The sequence below is a fragment of the Aptenodytes patagonicus genome, chromosome 18 (genome assembly GCF_965638725.1).
Source record: "Aptenodytes patagonicus chromosome 18, bAptPat1.pri.cur, whole genome shotgun sequence".
Taxonomy (NCBI): domain Eukaryota; kingdom Metazoa; phylum Chordata; class Aves; order Sphenisciformes; family Spheniscidae; genus Aptenodytes; species Aptenodytes patagonicus.
In genome coordinates this window covers 10,556,578-10,579,401 of record NC_134966.1, presented here as the reverse complement: position 1 = coordinate 10,579,401, position 22,824 = coordinate 10,556,578, and the positions used below count along the sequence as shown (strand labels likewise).

At 53.4% G+C, this 22,824-nt stretch overlaps 1 protein-coding gene across 8 annotated transcripts in view; it reads left to right on the top strand.

Moving 5' to 3' along the window:
- The window catches only part of KCNT1 (potassium sodium-activated channel subfamily T member 1), a 90,311-nt gene extending 76,186 nt beyond the window's left edge, over window positions 1-14,125 (top strand). For 4 of the 8 annotated variants that reach the window (XM_076355327.1, XM_076355331.1, XM_076355334.1 and 1 more), the window contains 16 exons: window positions 64-213; window positions 384-622; window positions 1,779-1,995; window positions 2,936-3,041; window positions 3,160-3,332; window positions 3,550-3,621; window positions 3,916-4,050; window positions 4,315-4,426; window positions 4,844-4,945; window positions 5,144-5,227; window positions 5,643-5,771; window positions 6,191-6,211; window positions 6,985-7,288; window positions 9,359-9,421; window positions 12,471-12,555; window positions 13,042-14,125. In XM_076355327.1, the coding sequence (XP_076211442.1) occupies window positions 64-213; window positions 384-622; window positions 1,779-1,995; window positions 2,936-3,041; window positions 3,160-3,332; window positions 3,550-3,621; window positions 3,916-4,050; window positions 4,315-4,426; window positions 4,844-4,945; window positions 5,144-5,227; window positions 5,643-5,771; window positions 6,191-6,211; window positions 6,985-7,288; window positions 9,359-9,421; window positions 12,471-12,555; window positions 13,042-13,162 (2,113 nt within the window). In that variant the 3' untranslated portion in view covers window positions 13,163-14,125. The remainder of the gene's footprint in view (window positions 1-63; window positions 214-383; window positions 623-1,778; window positions 1,996-2,935; window positions 3,042-3,159; window positions 3,333-3,549; window positions 3,622-3,915; window positions 4,051-4,314; window positions 4,427-4,843; window positions 4,946-5,143; window positions 5,228-5,642; window positions 5,772-6,190; window positions 6,212-6,984; window positions 7,289-9,358; window positions 9,422-12,470; window positions 12,556-13,041) is intronic. The other 4 variants (XM_076355330.1, XM_076355335.1, XM_076355328.1 and 1 more) reach the window with 3 other exon arrangements.
- The last annotated feature ends 8,699 nt before the right edge of the window (window positions 14,126-22,824 follow it).

The window sequence follows — 22,824 nt, the reverse complement described above, 5'->3', positions numbered from 1 at the left end:
AGGGGTCCTGTCCCAGCACCACGGGGGGGGTCCTGTCCCAGCACGCTGCTGCTGTCGTTGCAGGGAAGGCCAGGAGTCCCCGGAACAGTGGCAGCGGATGTACGGGCGCTGCTCGGGCAACGAGGTCTACCACATCCGGATGGGCGACAGCAAGTTCTTCATGGAGTACGAGGGGAAGAGCTTCACTTACGCCGCCTTCCATGCGCACAAGAAGTGAGGGCAGGGGGGCGACGGGCAGGGATGGGCAGGGCGTATCTGCCAGTCTGCATCCCTGGGGGGTCGGGGCTGGGGCTGGAAGGTGCTGTGAGGTCCTTTGTGCAGGGACAAAGCCCCAAAGGGACTTTTCTCCAGCTGTGAATGCCCACGTCGCGCTCCTGGCACAGGTATGGCGTCTGCCTGATTGGCATCCGGAGGGAGGAGAACAAGAGCATCCTGCTGAACCCTGGCCCGCGGCACATCATGGCAGCGTCCGACACCTGCTTCTACATCAACATCACCAAGGAGGAGAATTCAGCCTTCATCTTCAAGCAGGAGGAGAAGCAGAAGAAGAAGGGCTTTGCGGGGAGAGGCACCTACGATGGCCCGTCCCGCCTGCCTGTGCACAGCATCATCGCCAGCATGGGTGAGTTGGTGGGGCTTCGGTGGGGCAGGGAGGCAGCGGGGCTCCCCGGGAGGGCAGGGTAGGATCCTGCACACGCCGTTCCGGCTCCTTCCCCAGGTTTGGTTTAATCTCCTTTCCTAGGTTTTGTTTTATTTTGCTTTTTTGCAAACTCCTTGCCATGCCCCCCACCTGGGTGTTGCTGGGAGCCACTGAAAATCCCTTTCCATCCCTTGTCCCAGTCGCCTCACCAGTAAAATACACACTGCTCCTTGTACCCTGGGTGCTCTCAGCAAGCTCAAATATCATTATTAAAGCTTGTGATGTCCATTGTCATTAACGGCATTTGCATAAATCCCTCAAGCCCTGGCTGGAAGAATAAATGCTGTTGGCCGCATCCTAAATCACATTTATGATTCACAGCCCAATGAAGAGCATAGTTTGCTCTGCAGTGAGTGGTGCATTTTCGCAAATAAAAAATACCATGAGTCATTACTTCCAGCTTGTATCTGGGGAGAGCGAGTTTTGGGGAGGCTGCGCTACGCGAGCAGATTATATTTCAGGCAAATAATTTATGCATTTGTAGTCACAAGCAGCAATTTGCATAGATTATCCCCCAGCAAGCCGCAAAGCACTTTGCTGAACAGCATTTGTCAGTGTTCTCGTTACGTGGCTTGTTCGCAGAGGGACCTTTGGCAAAGAGAAACGAGAGGGAGAGAAATCGCATGAGTGCAAGCAGGGCAGTGGTGCCCAGCGAGCCCAGCACCAGGGCTTTGTCAGCTGGGAAACTCCCCGCGTTCCTGACTGTCTAAAAGTCACTGTTTGGCCAAGACTCAGATGAGAGCCTCAGCAGGAGGTGGCCACAGCTGGGGGACAGGGAGAGTGCTGTTCCCCGGGGCCAGCAGCCCGCACCCACCGTGGGAGCAGCTGAGTTGTGCCTCCAGGGAGATGCTCCACGCAGCAATGCCGGGGCGGAGGTTGCTGGTGGGTGCTTTGCCTGCACTCCCCGTGCCCATGAATGGTTTAGCTTCATCTGGGTTGTATTTAACAGGCACGATGCACGGCCCCGCCTGCTCCACCTCGTCCCCGTGCGGGGCTCAAGGGCACGATGCTTTGCTGACGCAACTCTCTTCACCTCCTTATAGCGTGTTTGCTGTGCTTCCTTCCCCACCGTGTCCAGGTACAGTAGCCATGGACCTGCAAAACACAGAGTGCCGCCCCGCTAACAGCAGCAAGCTGGCACTGCCGGCAGAGAACGGCTCGGGCAACCGCCGGCCCAGCATCGCACCCGTCCTCGAGCTGGCCGACACCTCGTCCTTGCTGCCCTGCGACCTGCTCAGCGACCAGTCGGAAGATGAGATGACGCAGTCGGATGAGGAGGGCTCGGCGGTTGTGGAGTGAGTCGCCCACCTTCGGTCAAGCCGTCCCTCATATCAGAGAGGCGGGGACCGTTGTAATGACGGGCGTTCAATGGTGCCTGAGGGATGCTCAGGCTGAGCCCCTCTTGGCTTTTTCTGAGCGCACCAACATCTGTAACATGGGCAATCGCCACTTGGCCGTTAGCCTTTTGGGCTGCTTTGGAGAAGTCTCCTCTGGGTATCAGAGAAGTTGGACCGAGCTAGACGCTGCTGGGGACAGGCAGGGTTGTTCCGTCAGTCCTCTCGCCTCCCTTCACTCACCAACATGAAGGGGATTCTATTCTCTGTTGCACTTAAATAAAAAATACAAAATAAATATTTCCTGCAGCTTTAAAGCTGTTAATTTATGACAGCCAGAGAAGCACTCGCTTTACTGGTTACCTGTTTGGATGCTGTCACGGTGATGTGGGGAGCTTACTGAGTATCTGCAAACTCTTACCAATTGGCTTTTAATTCATGTCCACTTTTAGCTGCTCTTTAAATGAAATTTCTGCTTCTGGTTCCATCAAAACCACAAATGGTAATTTTTTAAATATCTGTTCACCAAAACACACTCTAAAAACGGACCATGAGGTTTTTTTGCTTCTTTATATGGCTCAGCATCGCCCCCCTCCCCTGGCGCTCGCTACCCTGTCTCCCTTCAACTGCGCTTGATGGTCCTATCTGCTGCCTTCTCCACCCGTGCTTGGAACATTGCCTATTCGCAATCTCATGACCCTTTGCATAGCAAAAACTATTCCTAAATATGTGTATTTTGAAAAATTTCCAGCTGCTGCGGGAGAGTTTTGCAAAGCGTTTGCCAGTGATGTGCTTGACCCTGGGCCTGCTGCTTTTAAATGTTTTTCCCAACGTCTGGGAGTTGTCTAGGTGGAAAGCTCTCCCCATGTCCTCACACTGCTGGATTTTCTCTCTGCTGCAGGTACGTGAAGGGCTACCCACCGAACTCCCCCTACATCGGCAGCTCCCCGACTCTGTGCCACCTTTTACCCGAGAAAGCCCCTTTCTGCTGCCTGAGGCTGGACAAGGTACGATGGGGCTGCAGGCGGCTGCTCGGGGGCCGCAGCCCCCTCCCCTGGGAGCGGGACGGCGGGTGGGCGGTGGACAGCCGCCCGCTGAGTCCCCGTGTTGCCTTCCACCACACAGGGCTGCAAGCACAACAGCTTTGAAGATGCCAAAGCCTACGGGTTTAAGAACAAACTGATTATTGTTTCGGCTGAGACGGCTGGGAACGGACTGTATAACTTCATCGTCCCCCTTCGTGCGTACTATCGGTCCCGCAAAGAGTTGAACCCAATTGTGTTGCTGCTGGACAACAAGCAAGTACTTTTCCACAGATGTTTTCCATCGCACCGAGCCCTCCCCTGTGTTTTCATGGGCACCTCATACTGTGGGGATGGGAGCGCGGGGGAATGGCAGTGCCACTGTTGGGTACCTTGGCTGATGCTGGCCCTGGGGACTCCTGTGTGGGTTTTGTGTTTGTCCTTTCCCCATGGACTTGCTGAACCACCTTGCTCTCTGTTGCTCTTCCTCCAGGCCCGAGCACCACTTTCTGGAAGCCATCTGTTGTTTCCCCATGGTTTACTACATGGAGGGCACGATCGACAAGTAGGTGTTTCCACATGTGGCTGTTGTTACTTATGGTGATGCCTAAATGTGTTGCATTTACCCCAGCCCAGACTTTTGGGTCATCCCATGAGAAGCCCCAGGGTTGGTACCGTAGAGCTGAGCCCACCCTTGGCTTCTCGGGTTGTCGAACCCCCCCCGGTAGGTAGGAGCAGGTGAAGAGCTGGTGGTTGGGAGGAGCCTGGGCTTGCTGTAGCGCTGCGCGTCGCAGCGTGCTGCTTCCCTGTGTCGTTTCCAAGGGCTGACCCTGCGCTCTTCTCTTTGGGAACTGCCCAGCCTGGACAGCTTGCTGCAGTGCGGCATCATCTACGCCGACAACCTGGTGGTTGTGGACAAGGAGAGCACGATGAGCGCCGAGGAGGACTACATGGCGGATGCAAAGACGATTGTCAACGTCCAGACCATGTTCAGGTGAGGGGTGACCACTACCCCGGCTCCGTCACGGCCACTTACCTCTCCTGGAGACAAGACTGGGAAGGGTGCCGGTGACCGGGGTGGTGGCTGCGGGCAGTGGGACACATCTGCAGTTGGGCTCACTCTAGGGAATGGCATCTAATCAGCTATTTCTGACCTCAGGCAGGCACAGGGATGGGTTTGGTCTTCCTCAGGTTTAAATGCGGGGAGTCCTCTCACTTCTGAGTGAGCTGTAGGACAACAGGTCTCTTTCCATTGCAGGCTCTTCCCCAGCCTCAGCATTATCACAGAGCTGACCCACCCCTCCAACATGAGGTTCATGCAGTTCAGAGCAAAGGACAGTTACTCTCTTGCCCTTTCCAAGCTAGAAAAGGTAAGAGAAGGTCTTCCCTTGGGAAGTCAATGCTGAGAGTGACTACATTTGAGCAGCAAGGTGCTGTGCTCTTCTGCATGCTGCAGCGACTGTAGTTAGTGCGCATCTACTCGAGACAACCTGCAGCAAACAAATATGTGGGCAGTTGACCTTTGGACTAAGTACCTCCTTCTATGTACTTATGTATTTATGCGGTGGCTGGAGTTTGTGCTGCTTTGCCTACTGCTGTGCTGGGCACGCTGGACCTCTCAATCAGGTTTCAGAGGGGCAAGGGGGGCAGTGGGGGTCACTGTGCTGAGACAGATCTTCTGACAAGGGAGAAAATACGCCTGAACCAGACACCGGGGCATGTGAAAGCGCCCTGCAAGGATGTGAACAAGACCCCACGGGCGCTGGCATCTCCCCTTCTTCTTCCAGAAAGAGCGAGAGAACGGCTCCAACCTGGCCTTCATGTTCCGGCTGCCCTTTGCGGCCGGGAGGGTCTTCAGCATCAGCATGCTGGACACTCTGCTCTACCAGGTGAGAGCCCACGGCGAGGGGCCGCGGGGAGCCCCCCATGTGGCTGCAGCTGCTGGCACAGGCTGGAGCACCCCGGGGGGGTGTCCCCGGCAGGCTCTGGGTAATGCACCGCTGCCGGTGCAGCCGCCCCTTTGGTTCTCCCAATGAATAACTGAGCAAACCTTTTCTCCGGCTGCCTGCCGAAATGTCTCCCCCCAGTCGTTCGTGAAGGACTACATGATCACCATCACTCGGTTGCTGCTGGGTCTCGACACCACGCCGGGCTCTGGCTACCTCTGTGCGGTAGGTGCCAAGTCAACTGCGGGTTGAAACCATCGGGCCAAGTCATCGTGGATCTGGTGGGATCTGTCACGCTGTGCATGGGGTGTCACCGTGTGCATGGGGGTGGAGGTTTCCCCTCTTCTGGGGAATTGGAGGGGAGGCAACACGGGGCAGAACATGCCAGGTCATCGCTCCTCTGCATTGTGTGTGGGGAACCTCAGTGCTACCAAGAGCCCAAAAGCCCAAGAGCTACCAAGGACCAGAGTCCCCATTCTGAAGGCTGGGGTCAGAAATTGCCCCTGGTCTTTTTGTGGAATCCAGCTCACTTTCGGGACTGACGTGGCTGAGCTGGGGGAAGCTCAGGAGCAGCCCTGAGGTGCTCCTCAGCGGGCTCTGCATGGCACAGGGCGGTTGATGTTTGTCCTCTGTTTCTCAGATGAAGATCACTGAAGACGACCTGTGGATCCGGACGTACGGCCGCCTCTTCCAGAAGCTCTGCTCCTCCAGCGCAGAGATTCCCATCGGGATTTACAGGACGGAGTCGCACATGTTTGCAACCTCCGAGGTAGGGGCACGGTGGTGGCGTATGCCGGGCAGGGGCTGCTGCTGGTCCCAGCTGAGCATCACCGCCCAGCAGAGATGCGGTCTGTGAGGCTGGCCGGGTCCATGAGGCCCCTCGGACCTGGTTGCAGCGGCGGTGGTTGGAGTGAGGGGAGGGGAAGCTCTGCCTTGGCTTCATTAGCGGCCCCACGTCTGCGTTATGGTGGTGGTGTCCTGGTTCCCCAGCCGGGTAAGCTGGCTCGGTGTAAACGCCCGTCTCTCCAGGCAGCAGCCTGGCTGCGGGCAGGCGGGGGGATTTTCTCGGCACAGCTCTGCGGTGTTGCGTGGCACCGAGTCCCCGGGGAGTGGGGGGGATGCGGCACAGCAGGGCTGCCCATTTGCTGGGCTGACACTTTATTTTTCCTTCCTTTTCCCCCGCTGTAGCCCCACGACATCAGAACGCAGGTGAGTACCGCGCCGCTCGCATCCAGCCGCCGGGCGCTCGGGCGGTGTCGGGCATTACCCTGGCTGTCAGCGCTGCCTCCTGGTCTCCCCCAACCCGGAGGCTGACCCGCGGGCAAGTGCTGGGCTGGCTTGCGCCAGTGGCTCCTCCGGCCACCAAGAGCCACCGTGTGCCTTGTGCCGGCTGTCACCCCCGGTGCCGGCATGGCGCTGCCTGTCCTAGCAGAAGGCCGGTGCCGGCTGAGCCTCGGCAGTCCAGGAAGACAAAAGTCCTCGGCACCCTGAAGCGTAATTAACTGCGATAAGGAGCGGGGGAGTGAGCCAGGCTCCGTTTTAAATACCTTCAGTTTTCAGCTTTGTAGGAAGCAGGTACAGGGGCCAAAGATGACATTTAATTAAATGCAATCCACCTCTTTCTTAGAGATGCTTTAAACCGCTTTATTAATAAATTCCTGCTCACCAGTGGGGATTGCTGTATCGGAGATTCGGCAGCACGTCTGCTGTACGATGAAAGAGGGAGACAAGGGCACGGCTGTCCCTTGGGCAGCCCAGAGATAATCGTGTGAGACATGTCAGGCGCCCGTTAGACTCCACGCGACAGCGCTTATCCCAAATCTGCCGGCTGGGTAGTTTTAGCAGTACAGAGATGATGTGCTGGGAGAGTGCGTGTGGGTCAGAGGAAGGATCCCATCCCATGGGAGAGATCCCACCCCAGCATAGACTGGACAGGCTCTTCTTGGCTCCCCCCACCCCCCCGTGACCTGCTGGGCTTCCAGTCACAGATCTCAATCAACGTCGAGGACTGCGAGGACACGAAGGACGTCAAGGAGCACTGGGGCATCAAGACCAGCCACCACAGGAACTCGTGCTCCAGCGACCAGTCCGAGCACCCGCTGCTGCGGCGCAAGAGCATGCAGTGGGCGCGCCGGCTGAGCAGGAAGGGCAACAAGCACTCCAGCAAGACGGCCGAGTGGATCAGCCAGCAGCGCCTCAGCTTGTACCGGCGCTCCGAGAGGCAGGAGCTTTCCGAGCTCGTCAAAAACCGTATGAAGCACCTGGGCTTGCCCACAACCGGGTACGGTAAGTGCCGTTCGGTTGCGCTTCTCTGCGGTGGTGCATCCCGCTCGCGGGCTCCTCAGGTAACCCTGTGCCGAGCCTAACCCCAAGCTGAGCATAACCCCAAGCTGAGCCTAACCCCATGCCGAGCCTAACCCCAAGCCAAGCCAAACCCTGCGCCAAGCCTAACCCCACAGGTGCTGCCGGGCCCAGCTCCGAGCGGCGCCTCATTCCCCAGCTTGCTTGTGCTTCTGCGGACGAGCACGTTCAAGGCTGGGGTCCCGCAGCGCAGAGCCCCCTTGCCTGCCACCCCCCGGCCGACTGCAGGCAGCCACCCCCGTTTCAGGGCTCTGGGACAGGTCCAGGCAGGAGTTGGCAGCGGCAGAATAACTCTCTCCCTTCTGCCTGCAGCTGGATCGAGCGCCGCGGTGCAGCCTTCAGGCGTGATGCCCCACTTGCCCCCCGGCTTTCTGGCCACGCAGAAACGGTGGTTCAGGACACACTGACTCCAAGTCAGCAAAACCCTTCTGCCCGAGAGCCCCCCTAGTGCAGCAGGGAGAGGTGAAGCCCCGTCAGCTGGCGCGAATCCCTTTTGTTATAGACTTTAATCCTTCGTAAAACTCTTCCACGGAAAACATTTCGGTAGCTACAGGGCTGAGTGGTTTGCTTCATTGCGTGTGAAACTAGTGTCTCTGGCCGTGATGAGCCCGCGCGGCCCCAGGGCGTCCGCAGCGCTCAGGGTCCCTCTGTGCAGCCGCATTTCTCGTGAAGCTTCTCACCTGCCCGTCGGCGTCTGTGTGTCCCCCCCGGACGATTCCCCACCCCTTGGTTACGACAAAGTCTGTAGCCCACAGCTTCCTTGGTTTGTTTGGTTTGGTTTTTTGGTTTTTTTTTTTCTCCTTTCTTTCTTTTAAGCCATCCTGTGCTGCTGCCTGTTTGCTCCATCCTCGAAGAGCGTCCGTCCGCTCCGTGCTGGCCCCTGCCCGCACGCACGTTGGCACCGCGCCCCGGCCGGGACCGGAGCCAATTTCAGGAGGTGGGGGGGTGTGTGTGGATTTCTCCTCTCCCATCTTGGCTTCTCCCTCGCAGCCCTTTAGGCACGTGAAAGGGGAGGAGAAAACGTAAAGAAATGCAGCGCAGGAGAGGGTTTGGAGCGGAGGGCAAACGGGCTGGCTGTGGGCATCGGTCAGCCTCCCCGGGGAGGGCGGCAGGAGAGCCGGCTTGTGGCAGGGCAGAGGGGGCGCAGGGCACGCGAGGGCCTGCAGTGGTGCATCCCTCCCTCTCTTTTTTTCCTACATTACTAGTCCCAGAAGTTTCTGCTGCTTTTTGTGGGGGGAATTCCAGCTCCCTGCAGCTCTGTTGCAGAGTCCGGAGCACGGCTGATGGCATTCTCTGCCTTAAAAAAAGCTGTTTTACACAGCTGCCGGGTGTGGGAAGCTGGGAAACAGGGTGCACCTGCAGCGCAGCTCGCGCACCCAAAGCAAGAGCTGCCGCAGTGTGTGCCGCTGAGGGCCGGGCACGGCGTGGCATGCCCTGCAAGCGCAGGCAGATGTTAAGGCAGAGGCAGTTTCCCTGCCTGAACGGCCTCGGTTGAGGATCTCGAGGGGCTGCACTGCAACCAGCCCCGCTGGGATGCTCGGGGCACCGTTGGCTGGGTTAGCGTCAGTTTGCATCCTTCACCTGGCCGATCCGGCAAATTTTGGCTGTAACAAACCGGGGGAGCTCCAGCAAGCGAAGGAGCAGCAGGGGGGGGGGGTGCAGGACCCGTCTCCTGTCAGGGTGAGAGGGCAAAGCCTGGCTGGGACCGGGGCATTGGGCACAGCGGGGGGGCCAGCAGCTCCCTGGCCCCTGCAGCACGTCTGTAGCCGGCTGTGCCCGGGACAGTGTGTTGTCACCATGCGTCACCGTCAGTGTCTGGACACCCATGGCGTTTTAGAAGAACACGTTGCTCTGCCTTCTCCCCCTTTCCTTTTTCTTTTGCTCATTTTATTGCTGCAGTGCAGGAGCTCGTCTCTGATATTTGCCGAACCATGGCTTGCTGACCTCTCTCTCTCTCTCTGTTTATGTCTGTGCCTTTCCCTGTATGTTCTGTAGAGGATGTAGCAAATTTAACAGCCAGTGATGTGATGAATCGGGTAAACCTGGGATATTTGCAAGGTAATTCCCTTTCCCTGGGAGTCCCGCGTGACTCACGGCGTGCAGCGTACAACAAGATCATGCAGCTAAGCCCAATCCACACCCTTGCCGGTTTTCACCTTAGATACCCGAGCCTTTCAAGCACTAATTTGTTGGGTGGCGTTGGAAAACAAAAGACCATGCTGCGACCGTGGTGCAAATGCAGGGCTCTGTAAGGTCATGGAAATAAAAACCTAAGGGACCCTTTTCTAGCTGAATTCTTACAGGGAAATCACAGCCCTGTTGTTAAAAAAACCAAACCTCCCTCCTTTGCTTTGCAAGTTGGTTTTGGTCTGTAAAGCCAGTGGCAACTCGAGGAGGGGATTTGCAGGAGGCCGAGCGCAGCGGAGCTGCTGGTGTGTGCTGCAAGGTGATGCTGGAGCTCCTGCACCAGCCCCTTCGCCTCTCAGCTGCACGTGGGTCAGCCGCAGCTCAGGGGCAAGGCAGCACTTGGAAAGCCCTTGGCAGTCCTTGGTTGGTGTTACCGGACAGCTCTCCAGCGTTAGCAGACCCTGTTTTCTAACCGGGGAGGTGCTGGGCTCGGCGCGAGGCAGCAGCAGTAGCAGCCGCAAGTGCCGCCCGTGCTGCAGATGCCCAGGGGCACCTTGTTGGCGTCTGCGGGAGCTGCAGGGTTATTGCACCATTTACACCTTTACGCAGGGGTGTAAAGTGCGCTGGAAAGGCCCCTTTTTAACTGCAGCAGCCTAGAGATTAGCAATAGCCCGACCTAGCTGTATTTTAGGCTTCACTAGCCCACGCTTAAGGTGAAAAGTTGGCATTTTCCTATGAACTGTGTCCTTCATCAGAGACGCAGCCCCAGCTGGGGCTCATGGAAGCCCCACGCCAGCAGAGTATATTGCCAACTGGCCGGCGGGTGCTGGGCAGAGCTCAGACCCCACTGGTATGAGTGAGAGCCCGTGTCCTGCCGCAGAGGGGCCCAGCACCATCAATTCACTCCCTGCTAAGCCAGGAGACCCCACGGGTGAACACCCGATGTAGTGGCATCGCTGCCGGGGGCTGCGTGGGGGTGGGAGCTGGAGCTCAGCGCTGGCTCCCCCCCACACCCCCAAAAAAATTGCTGGAGGGTGCTGCTGGGCTGAGCCCTGCCGCTGTGCCGCAGGGGACGATATGGCAATATACTTGGTGGGTTTAGCAGTGCCTGGCTCGGCTGCATGGGGGTCAGGAAAAGGTGCTTCCATGGAACAGGGAAACCTGCCGCGAGCCAGGGCCCTTCCCCGCCTCCCCCCATCATGGCAAACCCCCGTGTCTCCCGTTGGGTCCCAGGGTCTGTGTGCCACCCGCGCCCCAGCATTGCCACCCCCTGTCCCCGCCTCGCTGTAAGGCTGAGCACTGGGATGGCCAAAGCTCTCCAGCACCTTGAAGGACCGGCCGGTGCCTGGGGCTGGGCACCCCGGCACAGGTCGGGGGGATCCCGCACAGCATCTCCCTGCGGGCGATCCCAGTCCTCCGCTGGCTACGACACTTTCTGTGGCCTGAGAGGTTCCAGGGAGGTGTCTGAGCAGCAAAACAAGGGTCTCATGTCCCCCTGCGAGCACCTCTGTGTGTGGTACCGGCGTGGTCCAGCCACGGGGATGCCCCGGGGCCCATCTGGATGTGGGCTGGCCAAAGGCACGGCGAAGGCAGCCCGGCGGTGACCTGTTTGCATCCCTGTCCAGGGTGCCAGGCCAGGCAGCTGCGGTGGCTTCAGCTGCTGTGGCTCATCTCACGGCTGGAGAAAAGCCCCACTTCAGAGTTTTCACCCCAGTCCTGAGGCCGAAGAGCAGTGGTACTCCTCGCCCGCAGGCTGTCTTGGCCACCCCCCCTGTGCCCGGGGGCGATTGTGCACCCGTGGACGCTGTTATGGCAGGGAACTCGGCCCCTGTCCCGCCATGTGGCAGGGCAGCCTTTGAGCGGGGGATCCGCTCTGGATCGCAGCCGGGGCAGGGGGACAGCAGGGCCGGGGTGGTGGGAGCGGCAGGACAGGTCACAGGGAGAAGCCCCGAGTTAACGCCTGTCCCGGCAGCCGGTCCCTGGTCCCGCTGCCTGCCAGACCGAGCTCCGTTTGTCCGAGATCGGCAACCGCCTGGTGTGCACCGATGCTGCTCAGAGGGGCCTTTCTGATAGCCCGGAGAGGTGTCCCAGTGACAAGCCTTGCAGCGAGCTGGTGTCCTGCTGCGCTCATCATGCTGCCCCTGGCGTCCGTCTGTCCGTCCCCTCTCCATCCTGTCCATCCGCACCCAGTCATTCAGTCTGTAAATGGTGTTATTTGTCGCAGCTTTCACCCCCTCCCCGGCCGCCCGCAGCCTTGCACCCCCATTCATTTCACCCATGATCTTGTTCTCAGCTATTTCGGAAAGCACAGGGCCCCCCCCTGGCCTCGAGGCTGCCCGTTCTTCCCACGCAGCACCCATGGGTGCAGCTCTTGCTGGCCCGGAGCCCCCCCAGGAGGTCACTGTAGTTTAGAGCCATCCCCAAATGGCATTGGTGGCTCTGAAACTCCACAGAGGCGGTTTCCCTTGGGCAGGAGAAAGAAGCAATCGTTGAACTAAATCCTCTTGCTGGATGATGCTAAATTAAGTAATTCAAGAAGGGGAGAAGTGGGCAGAGCGTTCGAGCAGCCCAGGGGGGATTTGGCTGCCCTGACCCAGTGGTTGGAGTTCTTGTGCTGTACCTAACGTGGCAAGACTAACCTGTTCCCTTTTTTGCACTAAACCAAGGTAAGACATCTTACTTTTTTTGCGAGGGAGCGGGGATTTTGAAGTGTTACGTCTGCCAGTCCCCTGGGCCGTGCTGTGGTGGGGGAGCAGCTGGGGAGGCACAGAGGGAGGTGGCAGCGATGCTCTCGGTGCTCTCCCGGCGGCAATGCCATTGCCCATAGCCTCCCTCCATAAAGGGTCTCATTTGCTGTCCTTGGGGACGAGCCAGGTGCTTGGGGACGCTGCAGCGGGGCTGCTGGAGTGAGGGCTGCCAGGGTGTCCGTCGGGGCGTCCGTCGGGGCATCCCTCACCAGCCCTTTTTCCTCCTCTCGCAGATGAGATGAATGACCACCAGAACACCTTGTCCTACGTCCTGATCAATCCCCCCCCGGACACGCGGCTGGAGCTCAATGACATCGTGTAGGTGCTGCCCCCACCTGCCCGTGGCCCCCGGGACATGGAGCCGCTCGGCCAGGCTTCCCCCCAAGGCAGGAGCGCTCCCCGCGTCCCCAGACCCCCCCCCATCGCTGTGGGCTGCCCACGTCGCATTGCTTGCTGTGATTTCTCATAAGGGCGCGTGGCTGTTGCCTCCTTCCCAGGCCATCCCCCCTCCCCGTGTTCCTGAGCAGTGCCCAGACTGCCCCAGCCCTGGATTTGCTCATCACTGCTCCGACCGGCAGCGCGGAGTTTTTCCCTTGGCTTTTGCTGCTGTGCAGCGCCAGGGGAAATAATCATCATTATTTTAACAGCTGCCACGAGCAGCAGCTCCTACCACAGCGCCAAGGGGCACCCCCGCATGTCCCAGCCCTGAAGATGGGCCAGACCCCAATTTAGGGTTTGCCAAGCTCCCTCCTGCCATGGGGGAACTGGGGGAGGGTCCCGGTGTAACCAGGCTGTGCCCCACAGGTACCTGATCCGCTCCGATCCTCTGGCCCATGTGGCCAACGACGGCCACAGCCGCAAGAGCAGCTGCAGCAACAAGCTGGGCCCCTGCAACCCCGAAACACGCGACGAGACCCAGCTGTGAGCAGCCCCCCCCCGCGCCCCGTGCCCCTGCTGCGGGCCGGCGGGCTCCAGGGAGAGGCAGTGAAGAAGAGAACGGCCAGCCGGAGGGGAAGGCTGCTGCCGCCCGCGGGTGCCTGTTGCCCTGGGGGGAAGGCGATGCCCAGCCTGGCTTTGCGCCACGGAAGGGATTCCCAGGCCCCCCCCCCGGAGGGACGGGACAGCCAGACAGACTGACGGCTGGTGGTCGTACGCCCCGTGGCTTTTAACTTTTTATACGAATACCGCAACTAGTGAGAAAGTCTTCGCTGGTGCTGGTGGGACGTGGCTGAGACCAGACGACACATGACCCTGTGTGAGCAGGAGGACTGCGTTTAATATTGTCCCCAGACAATTTGATGGGGCTTGTCAATACAAGAGCAAAACTGCATCGAAACCCTCCTCCTCCTCCTCCTCCTCCTCCTCCTCCTCCTCTTCCTCCTCCTCCTCCTCCTTCGCCAGATATCCCCCAGGATACCAAACTTCTGCTCTTTCACCCAACTCACGTTCTTCATCCTCCGTTGGTTTTCTGCTACGGGCGTCAGTAAGAGGAGTGCTTGGAGCTGTGCAGGGAGGCAGGGAAGGACTCGCCGGCAGCCGTGGGATGGATGGGATGGGATGGGGCAGTACAGCCCCCTCCGGTGCCGTGGCAGGGGCTGCACCACCACCAAAACACACCAAACCCAGGTGACCGAAAGCCGTACCATCCCTGCGGCAATGCCTGTCATCACACGTGCCCGGCTCTAGCCCGAGCCCCGGCTGCGGGCATGGTGCCCCTGCGTTTGCATCCCCCCGCCGAGCTTGTCCCCCATCGCTGCTGCTGTTGGAGCTGAGCTGCCTGGGGCTGCCCGGGGGGACTCGGGGTGTGTCCCTGTACAGGGGGGTGGGACGGGACAGGCTGGCCGGGGACATGCAGTGTTGGGTGTTATGAGCCGGTGTCTCAGCTCAGCCCCTTCCCCTCCTTCCAGGGGCAGGTTGGGGCCCAACCCCACCCCCCCCCCCCACCCCCCCCCCCCGAGCCGGCTGCGCAGCCTAGACATGGCTTTCCCTCCTTCCCCTCCCCTGGGTCACCTGCGACAGCGTTAAAGGCAGCGGGTTCTGCCCTCCCCCCCCCCCCCCCCCCCCCCCCCCCCCGCCCGCAGCGGCCTTCCCCCCCCCCGGCAGCTCCGTCCGTCCTCGCTCCACTTTATAACCCAGCAAACCCGCGCGGCCGAGCGGCTTCACCTGCGGCAGAGGTGCATGAATGTACAGAAGAGCGTCAAACCATGGGCCGCAGCACAGCGTACGCTGGCCAACCGCTTTCAGTCTGCATTGGCCGACCCGTAGAGACCTTTCGGTAGCAGAAACACGAGATGTATTTTCCATCTATTTTTGCACACTTTACAACATTGATGTGTAAAGGTTTTATTTGACTCAGTTAGTGAATAACTGAGTTGTTAAATTTATATACTTTTGCATTCATAGATTAAAACTCCAATGTGATTTTTTTTTTTTTTTTTTTTTAATGAGAAGCCTGTAAAGCACACCGTTGCCATGACATCCCATCGGCCGTCCCGGACTCGCTGCCAGCCGAACGGTTTATTGCCATTAACATTCGCCGTTCGTTCCCCATGACGCCCCCAAGTAAAAGTTGTTTACAAAAAAAAAAAAAAACCAAAAACAAACCCCAAACAACCAACCAAGCCTGCTTAAAATTGCAGTTTTAAACAGCCGGTGAGATGTCCCGGGGCAGCCCCAGCCCGCCGGGACGTGCTGCCCGTCCTGCCCGCCCCGTGGGAAAAGCAGCGATGGGGGAGAAACGTGTGTGTGAGGAACGAGGATGCCCGGGGTAGGACCCGTACCGAGGCTGGCATTGCCTCCAGAAGGTGTTGAGAAAGACCTTCTATGCCTGGATGGGCTTGGGGTCGGTCTTTTTTTCTTTTTTTTATTGTTATTTTTTCCTGATGTGCTTGGCCATGGGGCGCTGGGTGACCCGCACCAGGCACCGTCAGCCGACGGTACCTCACGGGCTCGGGGAGGTACCGCAGGTAAAAGCAACGAGCCCGGCCCCACCAGCCCGACCCTTCCGCTATGTGGGCACAAACAGAACTGTCTCTGATGCTTTTTGGGGTTGTTTTGGGGGTTTTTTTTTAGTTATTAATTTTTTATCTAGTTGGTTAAGGCAGATACATGTTTTATTTATTTCCGTTTGTAACCTACCATGCCAAAAATATCATTTAAAATAAAAAGAAAGAAGTTGTTGTAGGCTAAAAAGTGAGCGCAGTTGACGTACAAAAGCAGACGTCGGGTCTGTGTTAATTTAAAGCCTCAAGATGCTCAGATAACTCCAGAAATGCCTCTGCAAGCGTTAATACACTCAGTTGTCTGGATTTCAGACAGATGATTTTTCCAACCCCCACTTAGCCTTCAAGGGAGAGTGGAACAACACCGTATTACAGGTTTAAAAAAAAAACCCACCCCACACAAGCCCAAGCAGTGGGGATGATGCGATCATTTGCGTGTGTTTAACTACTCAGAACACAACAGTTTTTAATATTTTTAATTTTTTTCCATTTGACTGGCCGCTGGGGTAATGGGCTCCCTAAGCAGAGCGTTTGCGAGCACAGAGCAGGGTCACGGCTCCTGCAGCGCCGCGTTTCTCCGCTGAACCCCCCCCAACCCCTGGGTGCGACGTGCCAGATGACGCAGCCCCGGGCACCCAGGTTGGCCGAGCGCTGCGGAGGGCGAAGGGTCCTTCTGCCAGAGGCCCCGCAGGTTGCAAGGACATCAGGTACCTCTCCTTCCTCCCTGGGCACTCCGAATTCTTACTGACCCTTAATTCGAGGAGGTAATTAACGTAAGAGGAAACCCACATACCGAAAGAAGTATAGACTACACGTGGTTTGTGATACTATGAAAATAACAACCCTCACTATTGCTGTATTTTGACAATGCTTGTTTGTTTAATGTATAAATAGATGTATTTAAAAAGAAAGCTATGTGTATAAACCATACGCGTTTCGCATACATTCTTTCTATGGTGTAAATTTACAGCGGACATTCTAATGGGATGTTGAAATAAATACTGTAGATACTTCCCTGTGGTCAATGCAAGTCTAAGAACAAGCACTTAATTTTTCTAATCCTTTAGACTCAGTTACAGTACTAATGTAAAAACAAAAGTATTTTATTTTTGTAACGGTCCCGGAAACGCTGATGCATCAAGAAAGGTTGTTTCTGCTTATCAAAGGGCTGTCTTGGAGGGGTGGGCAAGGGAGGACCTTCCCCTGAACCCACCCGGGCCGGGGGCCAGCCCGGTGCAACCCGTCCCGCAGTTCCCACGGGGAGAGGACAACAATTGCTATCGCTTCCACCTGCTGACAATAAGCTCCGGCAAATACAGTTTTCTGAAGGGAACAGTTGTGTTCCAGTGCAGAGACGTGACAGGCCCTGGGGGAACGCAGAAACGAGGAGGGCTGCGACATCTCCAGGTTTACCAGCAAACGGCTCCATCGCATGTTACGTGTCCACTAACGGTTTCATATGCTAAATACGGACTAAATCCATGTATCATGATGCATTAAAGTAAAATCCAAGTATTCAAACAAACGTTAGAGTATATTTATTTCCTGTTACACCCCTTTTTACTTCAATCTATCCAGAACGTGAAGTTTTTATTTCCCCCCGAGAGACCCGTCATCTCTCAAGGTCAGCTCCTGCACGGATTTTTATCAGCAACAGCAGATAAAACTCCCCCCTTCCCCTCCGAGACCTGCTTCTGCGACATGTTCTGCCGGGATGCGCCGCAGACAGCCGACGGGAGGCGGGTTCGTGCAATTACTGCGAAGATGCTTCACATTTCTGTAAAGACAAATGACAATAAAAGAGCCGCATGCAGCAAGAGTAGAGCCCACTGTCTTATCTTTTTCTGGGAGCAAACTTTTATTTTAAAATCCATGGCAAACCGTGGCTGTAGAGTGCCGAAGTCCTAAGCCTTACGAGCCCGTGTTTCAAGTCACCTCTGCCAAAGCTGGGACACACGACGACTTTTTTTTTTTTTAACCTCAGTTTTCAAACCTCTTTGTGCACGAATGTAGAAAGGGCACGTTAGATTTGCTGTTGTGTTACAGTAACAGTACAACTCCAACATCGTATTTAAAGGTCATTTAATTAATTTATTTAATCCTTATTTTCTAAGATTCAACAAACGCATTAAATTTTGTGGCTATTTAATTGAAATTTCCTTTTTTTTTTTTTTTTTTTAATGAAGTTGAGCCAGGGCTCAGTACATGTTCTTCTACCTCTAAACACTTCAAAAATTTTTCACTGACTTATGGTTCACATCCCCATCCCAAGATTTCCGGAAAGAGAACCCGTTTCTAGAGCATACTACACACATACACATAGATTTTAACTTTGTGATCAAATGCAAAGAGCGGGCAACTGAGATTGTTTTTATTAGACATTTTAAGAAAATACTGTAAAAATGATAATGTATTTATTTAAAATCATACAGAAGGACAGAACCAATGTACCTTAAATAGTGAAGATAATTCTAGGATTAACATACACGTACAAGTGAGAAGTTTGGAAGCCGTCAAGTCGTTTTGCTGTAAACTTACCCAAGTCCAGGAGGACAGCAGGGAGCCAGGTCCCTGTTAAAATTACTTTAACTATTGTCTTTAAACAAGACAAATCTATACATGGAGAACAAATTCCTTCCGATTTTCCAGTGCAGCTGAGTTACAACGATTACAGCCAAAAGGAGGTGATTTCAACACCACCAGTAACAGCCCTCACTGGCATGAGAGCCCATCAAAGACCGCGGAAGAGGATTCGATACTCCGTACAAGCAGCCACAGATAACGGCTCATTCCGAACAAGCATTTCTAGTTGTGTGGTTCATTAGCTACAACACAAAACTCAGTAGTTTTTTCGACCTCTCTGCATTTGCTGTAGTTGGTTTAAAAAAAAAATTGTTATTACTGATGGCAGTCTTCCTAGTGAAGTTGTGAAAGCTTGTCCACGCGCCCACGGCGTCGCAGCACTCTGCGTTTCTGTCCTGGTTTCGGCAGGGATAGAGTTAATTTCCTTCCTAGTAGCTGGTACAGTGCTGTGCTTTGGATTTAGGGTGAGAACAATGTTGATAACACACTGATGTTTTAGTTGTTGCTGAGCAGTGCTTACACTAGGCAAGGACTTCTCAGCTCCCCATGCTCTACCGACTGAGCAGGCTGGAGGTGCACAAGAAGCCGGGAGGGGGCACAGCCAGGACAGCTGACCCAAACTGGCCAAAGGGACATTCCATACCGTGGGATGTCATGCTCAGTATATAAAGCTGGGGGAAGAAGAAGGAAGGGGGGGGATGTTTGGAGTGATGGCATTTGTCTTCCCAAGTCACCGTTACGCGTGATGGAGCCCTGCCTTCCTGGAGATGGCTGAACACCCGCCTGCCGATGGGACGGAGTGAATGAATTCCTTGTTTTGCTTTGCTTGCGTGTGCGGCTTTTGCTTTCCCTGTTAAACTGTCTTTATCTCAACCCACGAGTTTTCTCACTTTTACCCTTCCGATTCTCTCCCCCATCCCACTGGGGGGAGTGAGCGAGTGGCTGTGTGGGGCTTAGTTGCCGGCTGAGGTTAAACCACGACAGTTTCTTAAGTGGGCTTGGTTTTGGTTGCCTCCAGTTTCCACTTACAGATCCCCGGCTGCGAGATCTCCCCTACCTACCTTCATTTCTCAACAAACCCCAACCGTTCTGCGTTATGATTTCCAGGGCCGTGTCTTGCTTTGCCGTTGTTTGTGTCACTGTCGCCGGATCCTGTGTTTCTCAGTTGCTTTGTCACCGTGCCAAGAGGACTCCATTGCTTCTCAGCAGTAGGTTCGTTACCTGGTTGCACCTGCTCTTTATCTTGCTTCAGCTTCCACAGCAACAGCAGCAGTAAAAGAAGAGGAAATAATACTGCAAAATGAACCAAGATTCATTTAAAACTTTGCCCCGGTTGAGAAAAATTAGCTTCTAACACTGAAAGCTTCTTTTAGAAGAGAAAAATCTAGAGCACTAAAATATACATTAGAAGGAAAAAAAAAAAATAGTATTGATGTGGCTGGAAAACAAAAAGGAAACCAAAACTGTGAAGGATTCTTTATTTTACTGTAAATTCAGTTTTTATAGTTATTCCCTGAAAGACACACATTCAAAAGAAGTAAGTTTTTTCTTTGGTAAGATTTCCATGTAACGCCATGGCAATTCTGGGAGTTTTGTATCCTTCAAACCGTTCTTTCCAGTGCCTCATTTGCATTTTAACAAATGCTGTATATTGAATATTTAATCATCCCTGCTGCACACATCAGTTTAAGAAGCTTTCCCCAGAGTTTCCCTCCCCAGTATAATAAATGTTATTTCTGAAGCAGTTCAGAGGGATGTGTCAGAAAACTGTGACAGTATTTCAGTACCAAGATGTAATTCGAAAGTAGATTTATATTTAGCACAGACAAGCAAATAAATCCATCCTGCGATTTTGCAACAGAAATGCGACTGGGTTCAGCACTCATTGCGCACGCCACATTCCACTGAAGAGACGGGCTGGGGAATGAAGGTGCATAAAATATCGCCGCGGTCCTTGCTGTCACAAAATGCGTTTTGAAAAGCACAATACGAAATAACGCCCTAAACCTTCAAGGAAACATGCCCGAGCGGGTAGCACCTTACTGAGGACAGCTGGAAGTCAGAAATACTCCCAAGAGCCGTTCCTTTCACTGCTGGTGGGCTTCGAGATGTCACAACTAGAGCTTCCCGGGAGGGAAGCATTCAGCAGCTCTGTGAAACCAAAAAAGTGTTTCCCTAGAAAAATCTATCATTTACATGTCTAAATACGCCTTAGATCGCATTGCGGGATTGTACTGTGTTAGTTAAGTGTACGGAAAGAATCGATCCTGCAAAGTAAAAGGGGAATGGATTAAAGGGAACTCAATTTTCATTTCATATTTCTATCATAATGAGTCTTTTCAGTTTCTGGAATTTATCCTTTTGCCGTACGGACTGTATTTAATATAGTTCAGCTACCAAAATACTAGCTTATTTTTGTCATTTATTCCACCCAAACATTGAGTAATTTTCTATCTGCAGCCTGGGGGCCAAGAATAGCTAATCGTAAGATTTGGGGTCATTTATGAACTGCAGAAAAAAGCAGCATTTTAATCAGGTAATCTTTTCAGTTAATTTGACCTTCATCCAGAAGGGACATTCCACTTCCTTCATATGAAGATCCGCAGGTACAACAGCAGTTCTCTTTGGATGACTTCGTATTACGGACTTTTGACAGTCGAACTGTCAATGTAGAACAAGAGAGAAGCAGCAGGCGTTCTGCTATGCTTTTTACAGCATAAGCTCAGTCATACCCTCCTCTTACTCTTCATTACTACTTAGTCCTCATTTTGGACATGAGGAAACGTTTCTTAACTGAAAGAGTGGTGAAACATGGGAACAGGCTGCCCAGGGAAGTGGTGGAGTCCCCATCCCTGGGGGTATTTAGAAGACGTGTAGATGAGGCGCTGAGGGACATGGTTTAGTGGGCATGGGGGTGTTGGGTCGACGGTTGGACCCGATGATCTTAGAGGTCTTTTCCAACCTCAATGATTCTATGATTATCATCCTAGGCAATATGCTTAGTACGGAAGTAGATCTGTAATACAGTATCCAGAATATATTGCCACCTTTAACGCTCAGTACTATACACAGTAACATCATCAGAAATCACTTAAAACGATGTGAGGCATTAACATGTATAATTATAAATGAAGTCAGAATCTCTGTAATACCCGAATCTTTAGTGTTCAGATCATACAGGACATTTTACAGCAGTGCTTAACTCTTCTTTTGTGAATTTTCATTATCTGAAGTTACTTTGTGTTTCCTATTTATTTCAGAAAACTGAACTCGCGCTATTTACTATCTAGCAGAAAGAATCCCAAATCCTGAAGATGACACGAACAGTTCCTTGGACTGTAGTTCCACTGTTGCAGATACCCCACTGAACACATTTCTTGATAGGGCAGGTGTTACCAGACGGATAAATCAAAGTTAGCTTTGAGAAATGTTTTGGACTTTCACCTGCAATCTTACTAATTTAATTGCCTGCCGAATTCAGCGTGGTCAGGTTAGTGAGGCTGGGCAACACATCGGGCCTCATTTCCTGAACAAATATTCGGAGATACCAAACAATTTTCTGACCTTTCAGGTTTGGAAAGCCACGAAGCAGAAATTGTAGTCGAGTTTGTTTTGATGCACACCGAGCTTTGTCGGGGTTCAGGAGGGAGAGAAGGCTCCGGGCTCAGTTCTTGCGCTGCTGCTGTTTGCTAGAGGGAGGCTGGTGACGGGCTGCAAACGGGGGCTGCCGGAGGCGGTAGAATTGGTAACTCCAGTCTCGGTTGCAACAAGGATAGCCGAGGCTAGGCTTCCCGGGAAATCTAGGGAACAAGGCAAAGAAATGTCTGCAGGAACACAGACAGATAATTCCTTTTCACACACCGGGATTTAATCTCCTCACAGTTTTAAAGCCAAAAGATTACAGACGTTCTAGACGGGTTGTGAAACGTGAACATGAATGTGAAAAACTAAGCTCGTTACTAATGCTTATTTTTTCTTAGTAGCAAAATTTTCCCATTTCTAATATAAGTACGAAACAAATGGTTAAATATAGACCAGAATTATAAGAAAGGTCTTTAAAATAGTTATATTGACATGGATTAATATAGTTTACTGCAAAGAACTTGGACATTGGCTAACTCTGCAGAACACTGTAGTTACAGTCTCCAATTCTTTTATGCACACACAAAAAAATCCCCAAATCACTGACAAATAACTAATGGTGACCCTAACAGACCAAACCAAGATTAAACAAACAAACTTTCTTAAATAGGAGTATGTTAAGTGGTAGGAATGGCATTTTTGATAAAAGTTTGGTTTAATTTTTAAAATAAAGAGTTTAACTTACCACTTGGAAGAGAAGAGCACAAATATACCTTTCCATATGCACACTGGAATCTTGAGATCTTCAAAACCCCTAAAACCAAAATAAGCCTTAATATACGTGCAAACAGAAGGCTCAGAACCATAAGGGAAATATTTTGCTTATATAATAATTTTATATTGATAATGTATCCAAACAAAATTTAAAAAAAAAAACTAAATATTTTTTACTTTCTACATGATAATAGTTGAATGTCTGAACGGTGATCTCAAGTTAACTGCAAAATTTTAAATGCAATGTGGGCAATATACTTACATTTCACGATGTGAGGGTTCCTCCTGTAATTCTGGTATGTTTGTCCTGACAATTTGGGTGAGATAAAGGACTACAACAATAGTTTTGACGTACCCTTTTGTCAAAAAACAAGTCAAGATTCACGGTTTTCTTCTCTTAGTTTCTGAAGCGTCTGACAGAGGCGGATTAAACGTGCCTTCGTATTGTGACCGCTCATGGTTACCCGTGGAGAATCTCTTAGGATGTGTCACATCAGCGTTCCTTGGTTGCTGCAACAACGTACTAAAGCTAAAGCCATGATCAGACTCGCCATCCATCGAGACTTTAAGTATTTCATAATATACATGTAACACCAAAAAAAAGTTACAGAGGTAAGATGAAGTAAACTTTTTCTCCCATTTTTAA